Source organism: Heterocephalus glaber, unplaced genomic scaffold, assembly GCF_053883595.1.
Source record: "Heterocephalus glaber isolate CG9 unplaced genomic scaffold, H.glaber_assembly_v1.0 deba00001550, whole genome shotgun sequence".
Classification (NCBI taxonomy): domain Eukaryota; kingdom Metazoa; phylum Chordata; class Mammalia; order Rodentia; family Bathyergidae; genus Heterocephalus; species Heterocephalus glaber.
Genome location: NW_028258343.1, coordinates 15,601,817 through 15,614,709, shown reverse-complemented (window position 1 = coordinate 15,614,709; position 12,893 = coordinate 15,601,817). Strand labels below are relative to the sequence as shown.

At 36.3% G+C, this 12,893-nt stretch overlaps 1 protein-coding gene across 10 annotated transcripts in view; it reads left to right on the top strand.

Annotated features, from left to right (window-relative positions):
* The window catches only part of Lama2 (laminin subunit alpha 2), a 586,947-nt gene that overhangs the window by 397,940 nt on the left and 176,114 nt on the right, over positions 1 to 12,893 (top strand). For all 10 annotated transcript variants that reach the window (XM_087190273.1, XM_087190276.1, XM_087190275.1 and 7 more), the window contains 6 exons: positions 6,078 to 6,314; positions 7,489 to 7,632; positions 8,091 to 8,270; positions 8,376 to 8,564; positions 8,648 to 8,781; positions 12,337 to 12,454. In XM_087190273.1, coding sequence (XP_087046399.1) covers positions 6,078 to 6,314; positions 7,489 to 7,632; positions 8,091 to 8,270; positions 8,376 to 8,564; positions 8,648 to 8,781; positions 12,337 to 12,454 — 1,002 coding nt within the window. The remainder of the gene's footprint in view (positions 1 to 6,077; positions 6,315 to 7,488; positions 7,633 to 8,090; positions 8,271 to 8,375; positions 8,565 to 8,647; positions 8,782 to 12,336; positions 12,455 to 12,893) is intronic.

Here is a 12,893-nt window from a genome sequence, read left to right as displayed (position 1 = left end):
TAAATCATTTCCACTTAATGGAATTACCACTATTGGTGTGATTGGATTAACTCTACATTAATCTGTTTGCTTTTTGCTTGACCTGTCTGCTATGTCTTTTTTTTTTTTTCATTTCCTACATTCCTTTAGGTTGAGTAACTTTTATGACTGGTTCTCTTCAATTTTAGATTATTTTATATACCTGTCTCTTTATATATTTAGTGTTTCTCTAGGCATATACATTTCTAACTTTCCAGAATGTGATTCAAAATAATATTAGACTATTTTACATTTTGTATAAGAACTTTACAACAGTAAACTTCCAATTCCCATTCTTATTCTTTGTGCTGTTTTTGCCATATATTTTATTTCTTTATGTTATGTACATCACAATATAATGTTGTTTTTAATGTAAAGTTATCTTTTTAAAGTAGAAAAACTTCTTTTCTCTTTTCCTATGTGTTTTTTTATTCTAGTACTGTTAACTACTTTGCATATATCCAAATTTTCATTTCATATCATTTTTTCTTCTTCCATTAACTACCTCTCTAATTTTTATCATCGTTTCTAGTATTTCAGGCCTACAGATGTAATTCATTCTTTTTTTGTTTCTTCAGTCAAAGTCTTTATTTTTCCTTCATTTTTCAAAGATATTTTGCAGAGTATGTAACATAATTATCAGTTTTCAGCTATTTGATGATGCTCTTTTTGAATTTTCTTATGTTTATTTTTAATGGGACGAGTTGCCCTGATTGACTCTGTTGAACTGCAGCCTTACAAAATTTGGAAAATTTTCAGTCATTACATCTGTAAATTTATTTCTATTCTTCACCCCCAAGGACACTTTCTGGTATTCATTATGTATATATTAGACCATTTGACATTTTCCCATATCTCACTAAGTCCCTATGTATTTTGCTTAATTTTTTTCTTATTGTTTCATTTTTGATAGTTTTTACTGTTCTGTGTCAAAATTCACTGATTTTTACCTACAGTGTTTAATCTGCTGTTAATATAATTGAGTACATTTTTAATTTCAATTATCATATATTTTATTTTTAACATTTTATTTTGGATCTTTTTCTGCTTTTTTTTTATTTCTCCCTTCATTATATTCTCCACTCTTCACTCATCATTGAAAATATTTATAGTATTTATAAATAATAACATTTTTAGGATGAGTGCTAATTCTATCACTTCTTTCAGAATTATTTCTCCTAGTTTATTTTTTTCCTAGTTATGAGCAGTATTTACTTAATTATTTATATGTCTGGTAATGTACTGAATAGTAGACATTGTGCATTTTTTGTTGTAAATAAGATTTCATTGTATTCCTTTTTTAAAAAAAAAGGTTTTGTGGTATTGGTGATATTGACCCCAAGGCCTCACCTATGCTAGGCAAGTACCCTTCCACCGAGCAACATCCACACCCCTGTTGTATTCCCTTAGGAAGTGTTGAACTTTATCTGTCAAGCAGTTTGCTACTCATAGACCACTTAGATCCCTTTGAATCTTACTTTTATGTTTTAGTAGAGAAAGTGCAAGAAAGATTTTAATTCTATGTACCAGTTAGCTGCACTACTAGGTATGACTCTACAAGTCATTGCTGTGCCCCTCCACACTGACTGCTAGGAATATAAATTGCTCCAACATTTCTGTGCAGTCTAGGGCTTTTTGTTTGTTTGTTTGTTTTTGCATCAGAACTAGGGTCCTTGCACTTGCAAGGCAGGCACCAGAACCACTGAGCTAAATCCCCAGCCCTTGGTCTAGGGCTTTTTGATGTTTTATTTTCGCCAACTACATAGAATTTCATCTCTTATGTGTACATATCAGTATTCAGCCATCGACTTCATGGACCCCTTCTGCACTTCTCTGGAATTATTTCGCTATCAAACTTCTTTCATTTTTTTTGGACACTTACTCTGTTTACTCCCATAAATTGTCATCCCTTTATCTTCCTCACACTCCATGCTTTATCTGTCAACTCAGTTCTAGTGCTGGGCTTCATTCAGTTTTTTCACACAGCTCTGTGCTTTCTTTTATCCAATGTCTGAAAAAGCTAGTATTTTTATTTGATTTTTTGTTCCGTTTTATAGTCTGTAAGCTTAAAAACAGTGGAAATAAGCCCTATATGTGCTACAAAACTAAGAGACTGCTCACAAAGAAGGGAACAGTCCTCAATGTTAAATATAATACAAGAGTCAAGTAAGATTTAACTCCAAGATATTTCCATTACATTTAAGAGCAATAAATAAAGACATTGTTTATGTGGATGGGAGTCATTCCAATCAGTAACACTGAGTTAAAAAAATGTTGAAATGTAATGACTATGTGTGGCCTCTTTGGCCCCATGATAAGTACCATGTAAAGATGTAGATTGTTTTTTCTACAAAGCACACATGCTACTGTAGACTATGGCCATCTTTACATGTATGACAAAACATCTGAACACTTGCTTGGGGTACTCGGACTTGAAAGAGAACAAGAATACCAGTGATTGTTTACGACAGCTCAGAAATCTGACTTCAGTTAGTCATATGAATAATTACATAAAAACTAGACAGGATACTTATTTTGCTGTTGCCTGAGACATTAAGTCTGAAGGTTCATAGAGCTACATTTCAGGAAACAAGAGAAAAACTTGCCAAGAATTTCAAGTGTTTTTAATGAAAATGAGCAATATGAACAATGCCCTAACGTTCCATGACTGATCTTTTGCATTTCAACTTCAGATTCAAGCATCCACTCTATCACTTGGACTCATGGAAAGAAACATAGGAAAACTGAGGTTTCATTATATCCACAAAATCCTATGATATGGGCAAACTCTAATGAAACTCTTGAAATTAAAGCTGATACCTAATGTTTAAATAAATTAGGATAGAATACAGTGTAAGTCTCTACAAAAATGTGGTTATTTCACACTGGTTGAAGTTGATTAAAAATTTTTGACTACATTGAACATTATTAAAAATCTGAATTTCTGAATAGGAATACATTTCACTATTATGAAGAATTCCCTAAGTTCATGTAACCTTCATAATTTATGTATAAGCATATATTCTAATATTTTTTAAAACTTGAGTGAATATAATTTAAAAGCATAGTGATTTTAAGATTTATGCCTTCTATCTACTCATGTCATGGAAAATTTCTGCATACTAAGGTGTAAGCACACTCAGCATTTGAGGTGCTATTGAAGTAGACTACAAAGCCAATCATTTTTCACTAGCAGAGGAATAGTGAATAAACCCTCTATTGCTAAGTAAATGTTCTATCAGATTATGCTTTAAATTTGATGTTGGCTATAGTGCTATCTAAACATATAGCTCATGGTCTCATTGATTCCTCATGATAGCTTCCTGAATAAACTTTCTGAAGTGAGCAGGTCCCAATGTCTATTTGTATTATCACCTATTCCTCAAGAATCAGTGCTTCCATTTGGCACAATAATTGGGTAGCAGACATTTTCATATGTTTTGTTATTTAAAGATAAAGATTTCTCACTGGATACTTTAAGATTTATTATGTGATTATAGTTTTCCATACCATAACATAATTTTGTTTCTCATTATGGCCCATCTTTTTTGAGTCAAAACATACTCAATGTAATTCACAAATTAAAATTATTTGAGTAAATAAAGAAATCATTTTAATTTGGAAATTTCATTTTGTATAGGACATTTTATAGGAATGGGTTATGCCATGCCTGGGAAACTATGAACATGTTTGCAATACATAATAAATAATCACATTTTGGGTCTTTGGGTTTAAAAGAGCTTCTAGTACCAGTCCCTAACACCATCCTTTTTACTATGTATCGATGAACAGGAAGAAAAATAATTAATTTTCAAGACCCTAAAAATAAGGCCTGATTGTTTTTTGTTTGTTTGTTTTTTGTTTTTTGTTATTTTTGGTACCAGGGATCGAACTTGGGACCTTGTGCTTGCAGGACAGGTGGTGGAACCACTGAGCTAGATCCCCTGCCCAAGGCCTGATTGTTTTGCTATCAGTCTAAGATTTTCCACCAATCATTTGGACAGTAAGAGACAGTAGAAGAAAAAGTAGGGATTTTACATCATATCCTAGGAAGACTAAGCTGAGAAGTAGGTCACTGTTAGTAGGAACAGAAGCAGGGATACCCCTAGTGCCAGTGGACGTAAGAATAACATGAACAGAGAAGTGAGAGCCAGACTCAGGTCTGCACGTGTGTCTGCCATAGAGCTCTGACCCCAAGGAGAGCAACAGGACAGCTCCAGAAAGATTAAGGCCACAGATAATGTATAAATGCTATGCAAGGGCCAATCAGACACAAAGAGAGATCATACCCACATAGGTACCAAGTCAGGCTCCACCAGGAAGACAGGAACCATGCAGTTTATTTAAGCAGGAAAAGTGGGATATAAAGAATTGTCAACTGCCTCAAGTTAGCTATTAGTTACTAAAAGAGGATTAAAGAGCTACTTCAAACTGCAAGTGCAAAAGAGCAGCTACCACCTGTAGGCTAAAAGAGTGTGGCCTTGAAGCAACGAAGAACCAGGAGAGAGCAACCTCCTTCTCCCATCTCAAGAAGGATGACATTGCCATGTCTTAGAAGAGGATGTGGCTACCAGCTGAACAGACAACCTGCTGGGTACAAAACAGAAACAAATGTGCCAGAGTTTGGGGGGAAGGCTGGTCCACTGCGGCTGCCGGAGCTCCACTTTGGAGGATACAAGAGCTACCATCCTCAGAAGCAACATCGAGTGAAGTCCCTCTGAGGCCCCCTATTGACTAAGCCTAGCATCCCATCCCTGGCCATGGAGCAGTGTCAATGGGTTTCCCTGCAGGATGTGTTTGGTGGCCTGGAGCCTATCGCTGGCCTCAGAAAATGACAGACTCCAAGGTTCTGAGTGACACTGTAGAAATCCACTTGGTATTTTCCGTAAACTTCAAGAAGATATGAACTCTGGAAATCAAGAGTAGAAATCTTGAAAAGAAGAATATAAAACAAAGAAAACACAGCTAGATGAACAGAAATTGAAAATGAGTAAGATGAAATTAAGAAATTATTCCAAAGCAGGCAAACTGTAATAGTGTAATTAAAATATGCATTGGTGGTATACCTACGGCATAATTTTTTCAGTCTAAAACAGGAGATATAAAATAGAGAACCAAATGGAGACACAACCATCGTGAGAAAGGTAAAGCAAGGAAAAGAATTAGAGAACACATTCGAGTATTAGAAATTTGGTAGGCAGACAAGAGTGGTATATTGCAAGAATTGTGAAAAAAAGAATTATGGTTGATCCTAAAGAATAATATTAATAAAAACAGAACAGGTATAAAACCAAAGACAAATCTAAACAATTTTAGATATGAATAAAAAAAAACCAATTATGTTTTCTAACTGAAAGAACTCTCTATACTCCAGTAAATCCATGAGGAGAAAAAGATTCCGATTTTTAAAAAAAATTAGCAAAAATTTGTATTACATCAGTAAAGAGAAAATTGTATGCATATGTAAGGTAAAGATCAAAGGTCACCAGCAAAGCACTGCAAATCAAGGCAGCCTATGAAACTAAACATCAAAAGCTGAGGTGCTAGGTATCACTGCTCTAGGCTCCCTGTGGAGTCCTGCTTTTTGGTTCACTTCTCACAGCATTTTACACTTCTTGCTTATGTTATAGCGTCATATTTATACATTTACTGGTCTCCATCAGATATAGCTTATATCTCCATAGAGTTTAAAATGTTCCATTAAGTAAGGAGGTCAAATAAGCTTGTCTACAGTTTAACCCTTGAAACAAAAAGTACTTGAACAAAATTCATAACCAACCCCTCCCTTTCAAGAAAAGACAGAAAAAATACAAACTTTTCTTTCTCCTTCACATAGCATTATGGTTTCTGGATAGTCACCCATTGTCTTCATTTCAGGAGGCAATTTTAATGTTTATGTTCACTGATATTTCCCAAGAGGCTAAACTAAAATAGTACAAAGCATTTAAGAGTTACATGATTAATATGGGTTAATAGAAGCTTAGCATCATTAGGATTAAAATTTTAAGATCTTTTCTGTGAAGTTGTAGTAATGGTTGTTGTTTTTCTTTCCACCCTAGGCTTGTAACTGCAGCACAGTGGGGTCGTTGGATTTGCAATGCAACATAAACACAGGCCAGTGTGACTGCCGTCCAAAGTTCTCTGGGGCAAAATGTACCGTGTGCAAACAAGGTCACTGGAATTATCCTCACTGCGTTCTCTGTGACTGCTTCCTGCCGGGTACAGAGGCTGCGACCTGTGACCCAGAGACTGAAATATGCTCCTGTAGCGATCAAACTGGGCAGTGCATGTGCAAGGTATATGTGGCCCAAATGCAGCAAGGCAAAGCCCCACTCAGTTCCAATTCCATTACTCAGTTTTTGCTTCATTCAGTGTTCATTATTCCTGCTTCATTAGGCTGCACAAACAAAAGCTCATTGCCAACACAGTTTTCACTGATATATGTTCACAAGCGTGCAAATAAAATAAGCTCTACTAGTTAAGAACTTATTTTCAACCCAAACTGAACTGTTTTTCTAGCAGGAAACAGGAGATATATTTTCAATTGTGCAGTCAAATTGCTTTTCTTTATATATTTCCTTTGTTAAACAAGAGAAAATCTGGGGAGTGGGCCAGAGAAGACTATTGTTTTAAGTGCTGTTCTGAGAAAATCACAGCGAAACAATAGGGCTTCTGAAAAACCATTTCTCCTAAAATTAACCTGCAATTCTGTACACTGAAAAATATATTTACTGCTATGGAAGTTCACTACAATTTCATCACATATAAATACTGACATTATAAACTGAGTATGTGCAAATTTTAGCCCTCATTAATATTGCTCAATGATGTAGAAAAACAGGCAATTAAAGAGGGCAAGAGGGATTTTCCCTCTTATATACTTTTGCTAAACAATCAGTCCCAGAACAAATGCAGTTAAAACTGTGTCCAAATATATTTTTAAGATAAAATCTATGCAGAGAGGAGCAGAGGAAAAAGAGAGATGGAATCCAGGGTGTGGTTGTTAATATAGTCTTTGAGGATTTAGGAAAATCATAATTTCTGCCATGAACCCTAGTCAAAACAGAGTGCAATGCCACATTATCACACATTATAATTATGGTTTTATATTTCACACATGCTCTACATATGCATATATATTATATTATAATAATCACATAAATACACATTATTAACCTCTAGCCTGTGCTTTTACAACTTGGTATAGTACCACTGTCTAGCAATATTTTTATTTGGCTTTTTAAACTCTCATGTGGGCTTTATATTGCTTACAGCAAAATTGTAGGAAATGTGCCACTTATGTTTAAAAACAATATCCAGTACCCTTAGTAATAAGTGTTGTAAGTCCAAACCTTGGTGGTCTTTTGCTACACTTTAATTAGAGCAGAAATGTGCTCCTCTTATTCATTCAGAAGTTGATTTTCCCCCTAACTTTGCTGAGAACTCCATGAAGCTCCCTTCTCTTGTCAGGTGAACGTGGAAGGCATCCACTGCAACAGGTGCCAGTCAGACAAATTCGGTCTTGATGCTAAGAACCCACATGGCTGCAGCAGCTGCTATTGCTTCGGTGCTACCAGTCAGTGCTCGGAAGCCAACGGACTCATCCGTAGGCGGGTGAGTAAGGAGCTGCTGAGCCATGTTACTCCCTGCAGGTATCTTTTAGGAGCTGTGTTCTGAGGAGTGGGGGCACCAGAGCATGAGTGTTGATACATACGAACACAGCAAGGAAAACCGGAACGTGTCGCGTATATTCCATCTGGCCCTAGGAGGTCATCCAATTTTAAGTGGAAACACTTTCATTTTTGTTTTAACTTTCCTTTAGCTCTCACTTTTAAATTTGATTTTTATTAGTGTAAGATATTGTTCAGATATTGTGGTTTTTATCATGCAAACTTGTTAAAGGGATTTATCCCCCACTGTGCTCACCTACTAGGTGGCAGCCGTCTTTCTTGTGAGCACACCTCCTCAGGATGGTTGGACACACTCCAAAGAGACGTGTGGTCCGTAGCCTCATCTTAAAGGAGTGCCCAAGAAGCTCTGTTCACTTTCTGCCATTCTTGGACTCCATGCAGGTGACTCTGGAGGCAGAGCAGACCACTCTGCCCCTGGTGGACGAGGCACTGCAGCACACAACGACCAAAGGCATCGCTTCCCAGCCCCCCGAGATTGTGGCAGACATGAAGCTGGTGAGACAGGATCTCCAGTTGGAGCCTTTTTACTGGAAACTCCCAGAACAGTTTGAAGGAAGGAAGGTAAGAAGAATTCTGAAGTCACATAAGAATGAAGTGAAATGCATTTTTGGAATCACACCATTCTGAGATTTATCTAAATCATCACTGTTTCTTTTCTTTTGCCAGCTGATGGCCTATGGGGGCAAACTCAAGTATGCAATCTATTTTGAAGCTCGGGAAGAGACAGGCTTCTCAACATATAAACCTCAAGTCATCATTCGCGGAGGGACTCCTACTCGTGCTAGAATCATCGTCAGGCATATGGCTGCGCCTCTCAATGGCCAACTGACAAGGCATGAAATTGAAATGACAGAGGTAAAGTTATTAGTTGTTTGGGTGCAGAGATACCAACGGTTTGTGTTCAGTTTTATCAAAGTGGTTTCTCTTCTTGTTAACAGAAAGAATGGAAATATTATGGTGATGATCCTCGAATCAGTAGAACTGTGAGCCGTGAAGACTTCATGGATACACTATATGATATCCACTATATTCTCATCAAGGCTACCTATGGAAATATTATGCGACAAAGCAGGTAAACCATGACAGAAAATATTCAAATTAGGTCTTAGTCTAGATTCTATAGGCAAGGTTAGTAAGATATCAGATAAGAAAGATTTGGAAGTAACTGCTTTCAGAGTGTGATGACAAAAAACAAGCCAAGGTTGGCTTCCAGGTCACGAGATAGAAAGTACTGCTATTTACCAAGCAAGAAAAACAGCACAAGCAAAGAGGGAAAAATGCTGAATTAACCTTAGACATGGTGAGTTTAAGATGGCAGTTAAAAACTCAGGGAAATATGTACTGTGGGTTTGAAGTAAGTAACTGCTGTGCTATAAACATGTTATAAGATTATTGAGGAAGTGGCCTCCATCAGTTATCAGGGGTACCCAGCAGGGCAGAGGTGGTCCAGCCTCTTCCAACTATGAGTGTTCTCATCTGTTCACTTCAGTATGGTCATTCACACAATGGACCATAATATGAGGTGACTGAAAATCACAATGGGGAAAAATCACACAGAAGACCCTCAAGAGTAACATGTTTTGGAAACCAAGCCATGGAAATATTTCATGGAAATATTCAGTGTTTTCATACAACCCCAAAGAGGTCAATTAAAATGAAGCATATCGTGACTGACACTTAAGACCACCCTAGTGACATTACTAATACCAGTTTCAGGGGAGTCCTGGGGCAGACATAATCTCTTAAAGAAAGAATGGGACACGGTGAGCTTGATATTGTGAGCATACGCTATTGTTTTCCATGAATACAAATTACAGAAAGAAGGAATGTCACAGTGTCAAAAGTTAAAAGATGATTGTTAGAGAGAGAAGTAATTATGTTTATAAATTATAGGGAAAGGACTTATAATGAAGAAACTATTAAAATTATAGATAAGGAGAAAATAACCTACAAGATAGCCAGAAGACTTCAGCAAATGAGTGCACATGGTCTGTTTCTTTAGTAGAAGGAAAAATGTACCCAATGGGACACATAGATAAGTCTCATATAACTGATGCAGAAATTTGAGTGAAGTTCCTACAAGAGTATTCGTTTCTCTTTCATGTGTTTTTGTTATGTTCTGTGAGTCTATGAAATCAATATATGTTGGTAAAAGAGTGTTGTATGATAAATTAGTAGACCAGGCCAGGAAAATAAAGAAAAACATTTATGAAAGCTTTTATGGTTGAATTAATTAATCTAAAAATCCTACCGTTCAAATATTTATACTGCACTAAGCACATAATATAACCAAAACACTTTTCTTTTCATGGAGAACATCCATATTGCTGTTTTGATTTGAAAAACCAGGGATTTTTGGTAAGAGACTAAATCAAAGACCAAAATTCACTTTCTAATCTGTCTTCCTTATTCCTTGTCATACTCCCTACTATAACAGTTTATTTTCATATGAAATAATAAAAACATGTACTGAAAAAGTGATCTCTGCTTTAATGTTAATTATTGTAGGATATCAAATATACATTATGTGGTAAAAGCCCAAACAGATTTGCTTGTCATAGATATGCAAATAGATTATTTTGCAAATTGTTCCAATCTTCAAGAAACTTGGTAGCTACAGAAAAAACATTTTATTAGTAGAACTGATAGAAACCATGTTTTCATTCATTTTCATCATATTCTCCTTGACCCTCTCACTAATCTCACCTTCCTACACTGTGACATTTTGTCTTATTACCCAGTGTCTCCTCTTATCACACTCTTTAACAGATCTTACCTAATGAAATCCATTTAAGTGGTCATGTTCTGACACTTAAGAGGAAAACAAATATATCTAAGCTCCCTAAAAACTTGAGTCATAGTCTAGCAGAAATAAGAATTAATGAAAAAAGAGAATGAATAAGCAGTTGGTATCATAAGTCAGTGGATTCATGACCAAGATTTTTAAAAGTTTAAATACTCCCTCTGAAATGATTTAGGCATAACCTCACCTTTCTACTATTGTATAACTTTAAACAGAACCAAAGAGTTAAGAGTTATACATGTGGTTTAAAATTGTGCACATTTTTTTTTATCAATCCCAGAAGTTTTGTCCTTGCTTTAGTCTTTTACCATTTACCTCTGTGATTCAGTAATTATTTAAATAAAAGTCATATCTCTGATGCAAGCAGACCAGTTGCTCTTGTTGCTCTTCCATCTTTCTCACCCTTCCTCATCTTTACCCTCTGAAACCCTCTCAAGACCCCTGAGGAAAACTGTGAATCCAGAGGTGCATGTTGTTACCACTATTCCAACTTCACTTGATTTCTGAACACTTGCTGGTCTATTGTGTGTACGTGTACAAAACAAAGATGGTGAGATGATGCTACTCACTTCTATGGCCATAAAATGTCATGCAGGTGGCAGAAGGGAGCGAGCTTGTCTACAAACTCCAGGTGAACTTCTTGTGTCCCAAACTCCAGGGAAACAGAAAGATAGAGTCTTCCTTATCAGAGAGGAGTGGTTTGTGGACCACTACCTGTCCATTCACTCAAAGGATAAGGGTGGGACAGGGAATCAGGATTAAAGCTGCATGTGTATTTCATAAAGTCTGGCTGATCTTTGGATGCAAATTACAATGCTAGTGAAACCGAGCGTGTGTTCCTAATTCAATAAAACTTACCTATGCTTGTTAAGAAGCTTGTGATTCAAGTCCTCAAACTATTGGAGGTGCTTTTTATTGAAGCAAAACTATTCATTGTTTTATTTAAGAGTTTATTTGCAGAACATTTTTGTGTTACTAGTTAGTCAGTCGTGAAATAGTCTGAGTTTATGGACTGAATATATTTTTAGCGTATAATTTCAAATTAATAAAAAGGCTATCAATAGTTGCACTGTGAATATTTTCTTTCAATTATAAGGACTTTTCCACCAATAGCAAGGGTGAATTAAATTACTTGGAGGATTTATTTAACAAGATTAATAAAATATTAATTTAAAGGGTTCTTTATCCTCAGAAAGAGTTTGATATTATTAGGTCATTCTCGAGCTTTGTTTTCTAGGTGGCTTGCTAAAGTTCTTGAAAGGACATGTGGAGGCTTAAGAAGAAAAAATTAGGAACAGTAGTAGATTAAAAGCAATTTCACTAGTGACTAGGGGAGCTATTCTAATGGAGAATGACCTTGGATTGTCTGTTTGAAAGAATATAAATGTCTAGTTAATTGGCCATGTCTACCTGGAGCCACTCACATTTTTAAAAGTGAGGAAAAAATCTTTATAATAACTTCTCACCAGGATAGCAGACATCCAATTTACTAAACTCCTTACGATTTGTGTACCTATTCTGCTAATGTGTAGTCTCAATCTTTAAAGCAAAAGATGCAATAATAAGACGAGGCATAAAAACCTCTCAAATTGAAGCAAGTTCAGAACAACATAGCATTACTTGATTTAACGTTTCCACAATGGCTATGTCTACCAAGACATTGCATTGTTATCTTCCTAAATGCATACAATTATTATGTGTTGATTAAAAACAACAAAATGATGCATGGAACCCACCTGAGGTTGATAAAAACCTGCGAAGATTCTTCTTGTGGTGCTGAATGTGTGCTAGGTGATCACTTACGTATGGTCTTGCTGTTTCCAGGGTTTCTGAAATCTCAATGGAGGTGGCCCAGCCAGGACCCACGACAGCAGTGACTCCTCCCGCTCACCTGATAGAAAAGTGTGCCTGTCCCTCCGGCTACTCTGGCTTGTCCTGTGAGGTAAGCCAGCGGCTCCCCACCTGCTTACCCAAGCCGAATGGAAAGGCTCCCAGAAGTACCTCTGTTGCAATCCATTTTTCTCTTAACCTATTTTATCTGATCATTCACTCACAGTGTGAGGCACAGTAGAGAGAAGATGATGCTATTGCTGCCTGGTTGTACAAATCACAGCTAAAAAGAAATATCTGATAAAAATTAAAAGATCTGTAAAAACATGGAACAGTCAGGACATAACAATGTTTTCAAAAGGCCTGTCTATTATAACTGATCTATTTTCTTGGCACCATTTCTGAACAGTTAGAGGCATTTAAACGGCGGTGATTATGAGATATGTTTATACTGGATTTTGAAAGTGTTTTTATATAGAACATGACAAAACTTATTCACTAAATAACAGCCTGTTACCTTCAGCATAGGCTTCTCAGAACAGCATAAATTT